Source organism: Punica granatum, chromosome 8 (assembly GCF_007655135.1).
Source record: "Punica granatum isolate Tunisia-2019 chromosome 8, ASM765513v2, whole genome shotgun sequence".
In the NCBI taxonomy this organism is placed as follows: Eukaryota; Viridiplantae; Streptophyta; class Magnoliopsida; order Myrtales; family Lythraceae; genus Punica; species Punica granatum.
Window position 1 is genome coordinate 25,628,641 of NC_045134.1, and position 14,486 is coordinate 25,643,126.

At 43.1% G+C, this 14,486-nt stretch overlaps 3 protein-coding genes across 8 annotated transcripts; all 3 read left to right on the forward strand.

Annotated features, from left to right (window-relative positions):
* The first annotated feature begins 190 nt into the window (after positions 1–190).
* LOC116187646 lies at positions 191–4,564 on the forward strand. Its single transcript, XM_031516507.1, has 9 exons — positions 191–461; positions 871–1,044; positions 1,238–1,640; positions 2,031–2,323; positions 2,396–2,464; positions 2,568–2,624; positions 2,859–2,911; positions 3,001–3,076; positions 3,208–4,564. The coding sequence occupies exons 1-9, from the start codon at positions 376–378 to the stop codon at positions 4,148–4,150; spliced, it is 2,154 nt and encodes a 717-aa protein (XP_031372367.1). The 5' UTR covers positions 191–375; the 3' UTR covers positions 4,151–4,564.
* Positions 4,565–4,856: 292 nt separating this feature from the next.
* LOC116187648 lies at positions 4,857–5,648 on the forward strand. The gene is made up of 2 exons (XM_031516509.1): positions 4,857–5,187; positions 5,284–5,648. Exons 1-2 carry the CDS (start codon positions 4,933–4,935, stop codon positions 5,368–5,370), a joined length of 342 nt encoding a protein of 113 aa, XP_031372369.1. The 5' UTR covers positions 4,857–4,932; the 3' UTR covers positions 5,371–5,648.
* Positions 5,649–6,710: 1,062 nt separating this feature from the next.
* On the forward strand, positions 6,711–13,589 carry LOC116187647 (E3 ubiquitin-protein ligase BRE1A-like). Of its 6 annotated transcripts, none has more exons than XR_004152113.1 (7): positions 6,711–7,544; positions 7,609–7,771; positions 7,909–8,002; positions 8,401–8,600; positions 9,018–9,938; positions 11,561–11,801; positions 13,273–13,589. XR_004152113.1 is itself a non-coding variant. In XM_031516508.1 (5 exons), the coding sequence occupies exons 1-5, from the start codon at positions 7,326–7,328 to the stop codon at positions 9,104–9,106; spliced, it is 765 nt and encodes a 254-aa protein (XP_031372368.1). In that variant the 5' UTR covers positions 6,711–7,325; the 3' UTR covers positions 9,107–12,055. The 6 variants fall into 6 exon arrangements, 1 of the variants encoding a protein (XP_031372368.1); XR_004152117.1 differs by lacking the exons at positions 11,561–11,801; positions 13,273–13,589 and having other exon boundaries at positions 9,018–9,298; positions 9,432–9,518; positions 9,636–10,187; XR_004152114.1 differs by lacking the exons at positions 11,561–11,801; positions 13,273–13,589 and having other exon boundaries at positions 9,018–9,518; positions 9,636–10,187.
* Positions 13,590–14,486: the final 897 nt, after the last annotated feature.

Consider the following 14,486-nt stretch of genomic DNA (forward strand, 5'->3'; position numbering starts at 1 on the left):
CCCACTCTCCTCGCATCTCCACCGTCCATGTTTGACGGACGGCCAGGATTCACCTCGGGCACATGCACTCATCCGACCCGGTCTTCCGTGTAACATCGTCAGCGCCAAACTGGACAGCCGGGGAGAGACACGTAGCGTCCTCTCTCAATCGTACCGCGACACGTGGTGTCACGAAGAAAACTAAGAGCGGAGCAAATCGACACCGACCAAACTCGGCTGCACCGGTGCCATTTTTGTGCAGAGCTTGCAGCTCCGAAGGTTCCCCTGTTTCTCTCGCCCTCGTCTTATATCGGGGCTCCATTGTCGCCGTGCTTGCAGATTCATCTTTCGGACGCTTGATCTGATTTTGTTTTGCGTCGGACGTTGTTTCCTCTGATGTCGGAAGATCAACTGTGGAATAATCGGAGACTAGACGACCCGGTGCAGCGATTCGTTGACTATGTCATCGTAGTCATTAAGGAGTCAGTCCTCTTCCTCCACCTCCCTTCTTGTGTTCCAAACAGTGAAATATTTCGCCTATTGCTCTGCCTTCTATGTTGGGTTGCTGTCATTTCTCCCCATTTCCTCTGCTCTGCCCAGTAATCTCCGAAAGTAGCCATTTTTCTATCTAAAACTGAGAAAGTACTTGATGGGTTCATCAATGCGCGGGGAGCCGTTAGTCCATTGATTGCCGTAGTTTGTTCCTTTTATGAATTCCAAGTTCCCGAATTTCTCATTCGTATTAACTGTTAGCTTGGTCAGCACTGTCACGAACATGATCTCTGCTTCCGTTGTGAAGTACTCAGATACATTTCATGAATTGCTCAATGAAGAGTTAGCAAATAGTTTTTCAGGTTCCAAGTGACCGTTTGTTGTTGATTTTTAATGCAGGTCTGTGAAAACGATCACCTACGAGTCTGTGAACAGCATTGTCAGGGTAATTAATGGGGTTTCAGCGCTCCTGTTGGCTATTCTTCCAGAGAAGTCCTCCATTCTTGAAGGCATGCATGGGTGGGAGCTCAGACCTCGAGTTCGTGGACCTCGGTTTCCTCGATGGATGGAAAAGTAAGTCTCTCTTGCTTTGAATGGCTCACTCTCTCGATCTCAATTCTTTAGTTGCAAGGAGGGGGCTTGATTTAGTCTCATGATATTCTCTGCCAACACATTTTGCATTTAACTGTACGGCATGCTATATGAAACTTCAGCGGTTTATTAGCTTGATAAGCGTTCACTTTTGGTTTTGCATTGATGATGGTAGTGGTGTTTCCTCCTTCAACCTGTTCGTCCACGAGCTCTCGGTGGATCCAGACGACTCTTCGTGTGAAGATCTCTCATCCGATGAAGAAGACGGCGATGAGCATGACTATCCCCCTTCCCCGTTGTCTCAGATCTCACATGTTTCCCGGGCAAGTTCTCTCTCAAGAAATAATAGACAGAGAATGTGCTGGATCACACTGATGTTCTCTTGGATCTTGTTGCCAGCGGAGCTTCTCTCGTCTGTTCTCTTTCAGTTATCCGATTTCTATTATCCTAGTCAGCCAGGAACCTCTCCCGCAGCAGGAAATGAGATATCTTCTCTCACAAATTCCGCAAATAAAGTTTATGCCCTTAAAGATCTCATTATCCACCGAACCACTGATAGGAGACGCGGAGTCATTGAGGTAATTCGAGCATTGCAATAACTCGTTATTATCAGATTTCTTGCTAATGATGGGGAAGAAGAACCACTCGAAGAGTTCATTATACATAACTCAAATAATGTATTTCACATTCGGAATTTATTTTGTTTTTGTGAGCCTATCTAGGGAATCTTGGCATGTTCATTATATTGGCTTTAGCTCTTATTTCTAATGACTTCTATTTGCCTATAGATAGAGCTTATAGTATCTGACTTTAATTTCTCTTGATAATTGAATCTTTCTCCATCTAATGTCTCCAACCACTTCTTTTATGTAATTGTCCTTCCTTTCTCTGGTCCCTCGCTATTGTTATTGTTTTACATTGTGTGTGCTTCAAGTTGACATTGCTTACATATTCTCTGTTCTATGCAGGATCTCCATCTGGCCACTGAGATCTTTATAGAGTCTTTGTTTGACAGTGTTCACAAGGCTGCTCATTACATCCTCTCACCACTTGAAGCCATCAGTTTAATCTGGAGATGGATTTTTCTATCCGAAGGCTCCACCGGTGACGATGCTTATTATGATAGTTCAGCGGATGTGTCTGTCCCAACAGATATCATTGGGGACCACGACCTCACTCCCTCAGAATGTAATACTCCATTTCAGCATACGATACTAAACACGGATGCACGGACATGTCAAGATGTGATAACTGAACTTGGGTAAGAAATGCATCAATCATTTCTTGCTTGCCTCTGCTTTTCTCGAGTTCACTCACTTTGCCACTTATGTAGGTATCCATACGAAGCAATTCACGTTGTCACGGCTGATGGTTACATTCTTCTTTTGGAGAGAATACCTAGGTAATGAATATCTTTTCTGTCAAGCTCCTGCTATGTTTGAAGAGAGTGTCGTCTAGTATGGTATATATGCTCACCGCCATGTCATGCTCTGGTTATCTTTTAGACGTGATGCGAGGAAAGCAGTTTATTTGCAGCATGGAATCTTGGATTCCTCAATGGGGTAAGCTCTGGATATTTTTTTCCCCCTTTTGCTCGACTTTGCATTCTGTATAATTTCAGAAATAGTTGTCTTGAAAATTTGGTTCGTGTTTCTAACAATATATCAATGTCACAACATTTAGATCTGAACGGATAAAGCCTGTCTGCATCTTTTGATTCTTCTTATATTGTTCCATTATCTACTGTTTATGTTTTTCCTTTTCCTTTTATAACCTTGATGTATACTGTTGTACAGGTGGGTTTCCAATGGGGTTGTTGGCTCTCCGGCTTTTGCAGCCTATGATAAAGGTAAGGATTTTCTTCTTTGGTAGATAAGTAGCTTTGGGAAAGACCAACGTTAGATTAATGTGCATGTCTGCTTCATTCTTCTTCTACAGGATATGATGTTTTTTTAGGAAATTTTCGTGGGCTTGTCTCGAGGGAGCATGTCAACAAGAATATCTCCTCACAACAGTATGTGCCCTTTTTCTCAATTATTTCCCTATTATTTTGCACCGACAAACTTGAAATTTGCAGAATTGGTGTGTGGTTGAACCATCCTCAAAGTTTGCTCAAGTGAAACTTAGCATCAGCAGTTAATGCAGATACTGGAACTATTCTGTCAACGAGCACGGAACTCAGGATATTCCAGCAATGATAGAGAAGATCTATGAGGTCAAAACTTGTGAACTAAATCTATTAAACCCATCTGACAATATGGACAAAGAAATAGACTCTGATCAGCCTTTTAAGCTCTGCACCATCTGCCACAGCCTGGGAGGAGCCGCTATGCTCATGTATGTGATCACTAGAAGAATAGAAGAGAAACCCCATAGGCTCTCAAGATTGATCTTGTTATCCCCTGCGGGCTTCCACGATGACTCAAACTTAACCTTTATAGCAGCAGAAAACTTCTTCATGCTGTTCACTCCTCTGCTGAGCCCACTCATTCCAGCTTTCTACATACCCACAAGATTCTTCCGTATGTTGCTGAACAAGCTTGCCCGGGATTTCCATGACTACCCTGCCCTAGGGGGTCTGGTTCAAACCATAATGAGCTACTTAATTGGAGGAGACAGCTCCAACTGGGTCGGGGTCATGGGGCTTCCGCACTACAACATGAATGACATGCCTGGGCTATCCTTTCGTGTGGCACATCACCTGGCCCAGATGAAGCGGGCCAGGAAGTTTAGGATGTACGACTATGGGAGCCCGTATCTGAACATGGAGATCTATGGGGATCTCAAGCCGCTGGATCTAGGGGAATATTTCTCATTCATCGATGTGCCAGTGGACCTCGTCGCAGGAAGGAAGGATGAGGTAATTAAGCCAACGATGGTGAGGAAGCACTATAAGCTGATGAAGGCTTCGGCAGTTGACGTGTCTTATAGAGAGTTCGAGTACGCTCATTTGGACTTCACGTTCTCTCACCGCGAGGAGCTCCTTGATTACGTGATGTCACGGTTGAGGCTCATTGAGCCCATCCCAAAGCAGCAGATAAGCCAGAAGTCGAGGTCTAAGAGACGAAGGTCAGTGTTAGACTCATAGTGGGGGTGTCAAGGCAGCAAAGGCAACACGTATTGCATTCCAGTCCCAAGTTATTCCCCATAATTTGCATCCGGAAAACCGGAGTTCGTTGTATCATTATGCACCAACAGGTGTTTGTATTACTGCGTGTCTTATATGCCTGGCTTATCAGCAGTTGTTGGATAATGCAGTCCATGGATATGTAAAGTGAATCATAGATGATGTCCGTTAAACTGGGCGCGTTCCGAATGGTGATATCAATTCGGAGGAGGAGAATAGCCATTCTTGTATAATTGTATTTGGTCTTTTTGTACGGTCGGAACTGAAATTGTAACACCCAACTTATTCCAACTAAGCTTCTGTATAGGATGCTTTGGTGACACAGGTCCACAAACATTAGGTGACGAATACCGAATCGATTATACTGTCATTGAATGGTTCATGACTTCCAGTTAGTACAACTTCTCAAAATATACACTGAGCATGATTCTTTACACAGCGACTACACGATAATCCGACTTTCATCGACGAAGCTTTACGGTTCAATATTGATCTGAATTATCGATCGAAGAAGAATCTCTTGATCCTCGCAAGCAAATGTGTAATTATTCAGTTCGCCAAGTTGTCTCTTATTTGTTCATGAATTCAACAGCATTTCGAAAGATTCACCTATTCGAAAATCTTCGAATTGATGCTTATTTTCAAATCCCCAAAGCATTTCATCGCTTACTATGCCCTTCCTCGTCTCTGGGTGCCTATGTATTCGCCGTAAGCCTCTCCTCGTTTAATGTAAGGATGTCCCTATGGTACGGCAGAGGACCCAAATATATGAAACGCAGCGTTTCGGGAGCTTTGCGAAACAGTTCAGCGGCGCTGCTGAGGAGACATTACAGCAGGCGCTGAGACCGGAAGGGAAGAGAGAGCGGAGACTGGGCGACCGGAAGATGGCGGTTGGCGGAGCTTCACCGCGATGGGGCTACGTCCGGATCATCACTGGCACCATCCTCGGCGGCGTCCTCGGCTTCTACGTCATGCATCGGGTCGAGATCAGCTACAAGGTAAAAATCCCCCCTTTCGATACGGTTCAGCGTATGAACTGCCGATTTGGGCTCTTCAGTTTGTTCATTCGGTTGCTGAGATCGGATGTCCTGCAGGAGAAGATGAAGGAGAGGCTGAGGGAGTACGAGGCCGAGATGAAGAGGAAGCAGCAGCAGCTGAGCGAGCTTGATGATTCCGTTTAGCTTTTTAGCTCTATCGGATCGGTGCGGTCTTGTCGAGTTAGTGGTTACTGTTTGGTTGCTAGGAAGTCTGTACACATTGAAGGAAGGAGAAACCGTCAACCAATTTTTCGGGCAATTCCAGTCCTTTGAGGTTTAATCTTACAATTTTGGCCTTTTATCTGCTACTTTCAATCATGAATGAGTATTCAGTGGAAGTTCTGTAGCGCAAAGCCGGAAACTTCTATGTGATTTACGGTCGGTTTAAGCAACCTGTTGCTGCTTTGCGACCTCTTTGTCAATGGTGGTGAATGTTTTCCGAGTCACATGGTACATTGTTTTGGTTGGGAGAAGGGTCTGCAGTCTCAGCACTCTTAAGGATCCTGGCAATCAGTGCCGTGGTCTCTGTAACATTATTGCCAGGAACTACTGGTGGTGTGTTGTGGATGTCGTCCACAAGTCATAGTGAGGTCTCCGCACCAGCAACTCCCAAGCGCAGATGACCTTGATCCGATTCGGTCAATGGTGGCAAACTTTTCGCTAGTCACATGATACATAGATTCGGTTGGGAAAGGGTTCTGTATTCTTAGGACTCTTGAGGATAACGGCAATTAGTGCTGTAATCTTGGTGCATCGTTGTCTGGAACTACTGGTTTGCTGCTGTGGATGTTGTCCACTAGGCATATAGAGGTCACTGCATTGGCAACTCCCAAGTGCAGATAACCTGGATCCATTCCGGTAAGTACTAGGATTGTCTAAGGAACACGATGTCCGCCATCAGGGTTGAATAGCTTCATGTCTTCTTTCTTGTCTTCTGAGGTAGCCATTTCAACCCTGATCGGCTTCATCCTTCTGAGCCTCTGACTTGGTTTGGTTAGTGTTTGTGAACTATGCTTTCTTCAGCATGTTTATACTTGTGTTGTCTATTCAAGAAATGGTTGATTCGCCACGAGAACCATAGCTTGTAACATATTCTTAGTGTCTTTGATTGAATTATATCGTTGCTAGAGCTTTGGCGAGCTCAGAAGTGCTACTGGAAGACAACTTGGCCGAGGTTCAGCTGTTTGCAAGAATGTCTATGCCCATCACAGTTGTGTCACCGGAATATGTCAATTTGTCGAATATATCATTTGTATTATTGCGTTGTTCATAGCAAATCTTTTAGATTCATGGTTGGCGGATCAGATCTTGGGTTAATACAGGCTCTTTGCAGTTGTTATATTCTCTGATGTTCTGGCCATGTTTGTTACTTTGTTTGGCATGGCAGAAGGTAAACGAGTTGAAGAGGAACACATATATAATACGCAACCATGTTGTTCACTGGTTTAGCTCGATACTCCTTCATACCGAACATTCTCCATTATTCTTTTGTAAAAACAGATATTTATGTTCCCTCAACTTGTTTGGAAAATGATCTCCTTGACCTCAAACGGAGATATATTGTTTCATTCACTGGGGGAAGAGCCTCTCGTCAATGGACCATGACTGCATCCAGGTTCGAACCAGCTGAAAAGTCTGATTAGCTGCTCTTTGACATCGATCAAGATTGTCTGTGCTGTATATTTGCCACTAGATTGGCTTCGAGTCGAGACATACAAAGGTTCCTGAATCTTGTGATTGCTTTCAAGAGATGGAGATAAGCTGTAAATCGGACCAGTATGTTCAACCTATAGAAACGCAACTTCTTGGTGCCTCCAATTTGTGAAGTAACTTGTGGAATTGATCCAACTGATCGACCCAAACAGTTGTTGGCGTCTTTAGTCCGAGAAAGATCCAGTACAGAAAGATTCAGTTTTAGTTGAAACGCGGTTCATTTTCTTACTTAATTCGGTAGTTGGTTAGGTCTCGAAAATATTGGTCGGAGCTTCGTAGATAAACAAGCACAATGAAGAATACGATTCTGGGCAAATGGAAACGATTTTTTAACTCAGAGGGGTGATTGGAGAACAAATAGTTTGAAGGAGTGAATTGAGATAGACATGAAAGTTGGAGGGCAGTTCCAAAACATTCAGAAGATAGGGGAAGGAAAGAAAGGCGGAAAAATCAGCATGAAAGAAAAAGCGCGCCAACGCCGAGCATCAGAACTGCAGGGAGAGAGAGAGAGAGAGAGAGAGAGAGAGAGAGAGAGAGAGAGAGAGATGGAGGATTCAGCGGCAATTCTGTGTCAGATATCTTCATTCAAGGACATGATCGATCAGGTAATGAAGGCTTCCTTTGCTGGTTTATTGATGCGAGGACGCAACCGCGGCACTGCGCGTGCAGGTGAATGAGGAGATCGAGTCGAGCATCCAGATCACGCGGCAGCTCGAGTCGGAGATCATCAGCTTCTCTGAGATTGAGGCCGCTCTGTCAGTCAGAGAAGCGGAGCTGACGAAGCTGCACTACTCGTCGCAGTTCGAGCTCAACGGGCTGATCGCAGTGACAAGTAAGGGATTTCTCGTGTTCTAATTTAAGCCGATTCGAAGCTTAAGTTATACGCAGTTTTTCTTAATCGAAGATACAGTTAGTCCTTGATCGAGCACTGACTCTCCGGGACTAATTATCTGTCGCCAAATTTTCTAGTCGAATCGAGGAATTCTGCAAAGCATTTGGAGGAAGAGCTATGCCGGCTTAAATTGAAGCGGGAGGAGATAGTCAAAAGGATGAATGACAAAAGGTATCAGGTCGTTTTAGCTGTTTTAACGATTAAGAAATAATTGAAGTGGCAGTCGGAGATCAATCTTCGATTTTTGGTCTTGGTCGAGAGCTGTCAGTAAAGTTGAGCTGCAATTGTATATGATATCAGAATATTAGAGGGCGTACAGCCTCGTGATTGCAAAGATAGATCCTCTGAGAACCCTGCTCGAGCTCATCTGTCGCTTCGTTCAATAGAAAGTGTCTATTCTATTGTCCAACGACAGGATGGCGTAGGGCTTTGTTTATTAAATGCAATTGAATCATAGTAAGCTAAATAGCAAATATTGGCTTTGTTTGTCGATTGCTGAGGACCACTTGGATATAGGTTTTGGATGGATTCCTGAATCTGTGTTTTGACACTGGCTTTGCTCTCTTTAGGGAAGGATTTGTCTCACTTTGCCTAGAATTCCAAAAGGGAATCAGCCAGAGGGAAAATGATGACTTGGGATCTTTGCTGTCAGAAAAGGAGTTTCTTGAAAATGAAATCGACCGCATCAATGGAGGGGATGCTGCTCTCACAAATTCAACTTCTGCATATATGGAAGCTTTTCTTGGGGACCTTCATGATTCCAACACCGGTAATTTAAATTTTGGATGTTCCGATCTGTATTTACCAGCTGCAAAATCCTGAACTGCTTTTATGTTCTTAGTCTGGGAAAACTTATGTTGAACTGTTTGCTGTTTTATTCGGCTCTGTAGTTTACCCTCTCTACTGCTTCTTAGCTATTGCGAAGAAGCATGTTTCTCCTCTTCTTACCATGTTTAAATTTTGACTAGCCGCCTGGTCTTATTATTGGCTCTCCATCAATTTTAAGGTTATCAATCAATTGAGATACAATGTCCAAGATATGACATACTAGATTGCTAGTTTTTGAATTTCAGAGCGTAACTCATCCTTCTGCACCAAACATATGGAATAGCTTGTCTCTTTATCCTCCATCTTGCACTAAAGTTTGTCGACTGTTGATGAACCATTCAACTAATTGTTGATGCAGCTTTACAAGTAGAGATACAAAAAGCGACCGAGGAAAATGAGAAATTGGTCAAGGATATCGAGGAATTGAAGAGTAAGCTGCTACATTAATGAATACTGATGATAGCCGAGGATACGGTTGCAGCGGCGGACAATTATATATAAGGTGTGAGAACTGACGCTTGAGAACTTTACAAAAGAAGCTCTCAGAACCCACATCGAGTCAATTCGGAACATCTTTTTCTCTAATACTCAGTCAGAATGTGTCAATGTTTTTTCCTATGAGTTCCACTTCAATCCGAGGTAAGTAAAAAAATTTGAACTTTCAGGGCATTTATTTTATGTACATATTCATCAAGAATCAAGATGATTTGTCCCATGATATGTACATTGCTAGCTATGTAGGGTACTAAAATTACATGAGTTTTAATTTCAGAAGCATGGCTTGCATGGATTACCGGTTGTCAGTTGCATCTTCATTGATGTACTATTTGCTACACTACCAATGCATATAGATAAACGGGTACCTAATATATTTCCCTTGCTTGTTTCAGTATCTCAACCTCGGAGTTTGTAGTAATTTTCGTGTGTTGAGCATGTCTGGAAATTAAATTGATTGTCGAAGCTATAAATGTCACAGAGTCACAGACCTCCTTATTTGCTCCGAAGAAGAGCTTTCAATTTTAAAGTTGAAAAGGTTTTCTTTCCCTGCGGGAATGAGGGCAGTCAGCCTCAAGGGGGGCCACAGTTGAGGACAAAGGATTTTGTGACGTGGAAATTATGGAAATATGAGGCCCCGAGTCAAAGCATTGACTAACCAAACCTCTTGCCACTGGCAGTAGCTGTTGCCAGACTCCTATGTTTTTCAGATGTCCCTTTCAGCTCCCCGTACGTTCATGTTTCTCTGTTTTTCAGGGAGGGGCCGGGCCTCAGCATTGCTCAAGTAAGTGTGCAAGCTTCTCTTCTCTTCCTCTCTTTTTTGAGGCATATGGTCCCAAGCAATAAATAAGTTCATCCTCACCGCTACCTCTGGCTCCGATAAATCATTAACACTATTGAGGCATAGCAGGAATTATTAAGAGATTTGTTCAGTTACGCCTTCTGGGGGTGTGTTCCTTGTTTACGGCGTCGGGGATTGTCTCGAACAACTAGATATCACCATGAAAATTAGAGTGGAGTGATAGTTGTGTGATGTATGTGCTTGTTGTGGCGTTTGTCTTGGCTTTAACTACTGACCGTCTCATGTTTCCCATTGCATTGACGGACATCGACCCTACCCAAAGCAGTTTATTGCAGCTGTCGTAGCATTCACCCCTCCTCCCTCATTGTGGGAGCAGCCTGAATAATTCAGTCACAGGTGAACAAAGGCAGTACGCACAAAATGCTAATGTTTTGATGAATGAACAAGCCTAGGCTGTCTTCCACCCATAGACAAGAGTGACAATAGCCATGTCTTTCTCGTGAACATCACGGGCAAATCTCGTCTCTTTCCTTAGTCCTTACCCCTTGCAGCTAACGACAATGAACTTGCTAAAAATTTTCCTATCCAACATGCTAAAAATTCTTCACCTCACGCCAAATTATCAAACGAAAATAAGCTTACAAATCGAATGATTATTCTGTCCCAGTAGAAGGGCACTGCTCGTACTCGGGCTTCTTCTTGCCTATTTTTCTATGCCTCATGCATGTTCTTATCTGTCACTCGCTGAGGTTTGTATGAGAAACTTCTCATCGTAAAGTTTCCCGCAAAAGATCAAACGTTTGAAATGAATCCCTATTTGAAGTTTTCTCGAGGAAGTTACTCTATGACATATGTGGCTTGTTGCTAGATCACGTGCTAAAATCGTGTCGAGATCCAGGGTGCTGTGTAAAACTTTTTTCCTTTTCATTATCTTTGTTAAGAGAATTTTTGCTGAGCTAATGTCGCCAGCGATTTGAGGATCTCCCGAGCCCATGAAATCAAGTGTAGAGTAATTATCACTGTCTGTTGCCCACTTGATCCGGCAAAACTTTCGTAAAACCGTAATTCCAACCTCATACCACACTCTCAGACTAAGTAGGGAATGACCTTTCCCGCGTCTGGTCCTCCATCTGATACACCAAAATCTGGTCCAGTATGACCTGCCCAGGGGTGGAGAAGCCCCTAATGAGCGATGGCCCATCTCTCTTGTACGACTTGTCTGCTTGCCCTTTGTACTAGTATTTTCTGTCAGTGGACCTATGCATAAAGAGCCTGGAGAGAATTTCTGCCAAAAAGAAAAAAATACATATATCTACATATACACACACATATAAAAACATACATGTCTTCTACGATGACCACATTGGCTGTCTCTTTCTAAGACCCCATTTAATGTGCTTTGCCCCCGGACCACTTCACAAGACTCCTCATCTCCCTCCCTCACCCTGTCCATAAGAATTTAGTCCTCAGTGCCCTTTTCATGCACTCCAATCATCAGCCTTACAAGGTGAAGAAAGATAATTGAGGGGTTGAATTCTGAAACTTCCTTAAACCTTTTGTATGTATATATATAGCCCGAGAATGACACATCATTGATTTCTCAGAGAAGAGGATAAGAGAGAAGAGGAACCGGTGGAAATGATCATATGAGAAGATGAAGATGGTGATGGTGGTGATGAAGGAGTCTGCCATGGAAGACGACAGCTTGAAGAAGAAGCTTCCTTGCAGAGGTTCCCTGAAGGAATGCAGGGGGAGGCTCTACATCATCAAGAGATGTGTCTTAATGCTTCTCTGCTGGCAAGACTAGACCCTGCAGATCAGAGAAAACCTTCTGCTTGCATAATGGTATCAAAATCGTCGACTAGTTTTATCTCTTCCTAAATCTGTTGAATTAGCTATTCAGTCTGTCATGGTGTGTCGTTATCTGTTGCTTCGGTCTGCACGTAAGGGGGAGTGTCAGCAGCGATACACGTTCAAATTATGAATGGATGAGTGCTCGACTGCTCTGAAAGTCTGATCAATTCAAGCCAAGATTTGTTAATGTACGTATCATAGAACGAAAAAAGATAGGTTTTTCAATATGAAGTGAAGTTAATGAAGCTTTCTCGAGCTCCATTGTCCCTGAATTCAATGAACATTTCGACTTTTTCCCGTCTGTGAATTTTCCCGTTGTATCTAATGCTATACATAATCACTACTTACTTAGCCTTTTGAGTATCCCGTTAGTATGTGGTACTGTGAACAGCTACATATCGAGGCTTGAAATGGATTCTGATTTAGTGATATGATGCGTGCGCCATGGGCAGGCTTTGCCATTTTTGTATATGCGATGCTGGAAGGCATCTAAGACTGACGTCGTACTTTCAGATGTTCTTTCCGATATGTTTGGTAAATTATGACCGGCATCATATGGTTTTCGGGGAGGGCCTTAGCTGGGAAGGCCATGAAGTGGGACTGGGAATTGGGCGTCTTTATCTTTCAGACACAATTGCATAGCCCTCAATGCCATGTCAGGATCTGTCCTTTTTTTTTTTTTTTTTTGGCCCCTAGGTAAGTGGGATCTGTCTGTATGTATAGGCAAAACAGGAGCTCTTTCATGTCTGATCAGCGGTCACTGCACTTTGGTGATTAATGAAAAGGGTAAAAGAGGAATAAATGTAGAAGTGTGCCAGTTTGGGGCATTTAGATATCATGGTGTCCTATGACTGACTTCTCATAATAATCTCGTACACTTCCACAGCTTCGGGGAGAAAACATCAATAGAATACCTGTAATAAATAATATTTGAAGAAATTGATCACGAGATTAGCACCAATTTATGTATTGGTTGCGATCTATTTGGTGTTTTCTCACGTCACGTGACGAGATAGGATTACTGAAAAGACAATGCTAGGGATGGATCAGATTTAACTGTTCCTGGTCTCACCCTTCTACCTTGGACCTTCAAGCTCTTACTATTGAACTGGCTGCAGAATTCTGGAGCCAAAGTCCTCAAGGTGAAATGGAAGTCTCCTTCTGAGGGCTTTCATTCACTAAATACAGATGGATCGGTTGATGGAAACCCCGGAAGAGCAGGTCGAGGTGGTCTATTGTGAGACAACAATGGTACTTGGGTGAAAGGATTTTATGATGAATCTGGGGCACACTTCCCACCCCTGTAGCAGAACTCTCTGCTCTTAGACAAGGACTTTCAGCTAGCTACCTCTTGTGGTGTTGGCAAATTATGTGTTGAACTGGATGCTCAATTGATCTTTGATTGGGTTTGGGGAAACGATGATACTATACTGTTTCTTCAACCGATGATCGACCATTGCAGGAAACTGTGCATGCAGATGGATGAGGTTCGTCCCAAACATATCTACAGAGAGGCCAACACGTGCGGACGCCCTTGCCAAGTCGGGAAGAGAACAAGACGCTGCCTTAGTAGTCCTAGATTTAGCTCCTTCTTTTATGTCTCAGTTGTTACTTTTAGATGCGGGAGGGACTTGTTATCCCCGTTCTGTAGCTGAGTTTATCAGCGAGACCACTTGATCTGTTCTAGTATTATCTTCATTTACCCACAAAAGAAAAAAGACAATGTTAGCATGTTAGTGTGCAAGCGTGTGTCTGGTATGAAATAATTATAACAAATCGAAATATAGAATCCACCACACAAAAGAAACACATTTTTGTACAGGAATTCCATTACATTCTCTTTTCATTTCTCCATACCAAACACGACCAAGAAGACCACACTCCCAAGTAATTGAACCTCCATTGCATTTGAAAATGGATTTACCTCTACGGCTCGTATTGGAACTTTGCAACCTAAATCCATTTCCAATAGATCATGGACTTTCCTTCTTAGCTCATCCTCATTCCCTATGATATGGGCCTATGAGGTTTCATTATGGTCCGAAACGGTCTACTTCTGACATTACTTAAGCTATCGATGTCGAATACACTTTAATCTATAGACAACAACTGCCAGGGCACGCCACAATATTCCGATTGAGTTTGCCTCTTGATAGATATGCCGAGCTCGAACCTCCCTCAGCCTTTGGCAGAGAATCCTCCAATCAACAATAATAGGTTTCTTCCGAGGCTTATCATAACAAGTACGGCAATGAGCTTTCATTCTACAAAATAGAAGGATATAGGGAGAGGTGATCAGACTGCAAATATCCAACCAATTTAGGTGCAAGAAGGTAAAAGAGCTCGAGCTAGCATAATAAGTATAACAGCTTCGAACTCAGTACATGCGAAACACAGCGCACGCTCTTACTTGATAATCAATAAATCTCATATGATGATATCGCAGGTGGTATTTGCTTGATTGTCTGATAGTACCCGCTAAGGAAATCTGAAATTTCACTCGTCTAGTATATCTGAGTCGTTTCAAAGTTGAGCTTTGAAATGGGCAGAGATTTGGTGAGATACCCGTTTCGGGTACAGGGATGTTGAGAGCATTTTGAAGGTTTGAGAATTGATGGCTGTGTTTGTAAGTTTGATCTGACCTGGTTAATCGGGCGATCATTTTGGGATTCCTCA

Bases quoted from the DNA above. Each gene is read 5' to 3' on its own strand.
- LOC116187646 (XM_031516507.1), top strand. From the start codon at position 376: ATGTCGGAAGATCAACTGTGGAATAATCGGAGACTAGACGACCCGGTG. The intron at 1,045-1,237 runs GTAAGTCTCTCT...TGATGATGGTAG, and splicing joins TTTCCTCGATGGATGGAAAA to TGGTGTTTCCTCCTTCAACC. The intron at 2,625-2,858 runs GTAAGCTCTGGA...ACTGTTGTACAG, and splicing joins ATCTTGGATTCCTCAATGGG to GTGGGTTTCCAATGGGGTTG.
- LOC116187648 (XM_031516509.1), top strand. From the start codon at position 4,933: ATGGTACGGCAGAGGACCCAAATATATGAAACGCAGCGTTTCGGGAGC. The intron at 5,188-5,283 runs GTAAAAATCCCC...GATGTCCTGCAG, and splicing joins GGGTCGAGATCAGCTACAAG to GAGAAGATGAAGGAGAGGCT.
- LOC116187647 (XM_031516508.1), top strand. From the start codon at position 7,326: ATGAAAGTTGGAGGGCAGTTCCAAAACATTCAGAAGATAGGGGAAGGA. The intron at 7,545-7,608 runs GTAATGAAGGCT...CTGCGCGTGCAG, and splicing joins TCAAGGACATGATCGATCAG to GTGAATGAGGAGATCGAGTC. The intron at 8,003-8,400 runs GTATCAGGTCGT...TGCTCTCTTTAG, and splicing joins AAAAGGATGAATGACAAAAG to GGAAGGATTTGTCTCACTTT.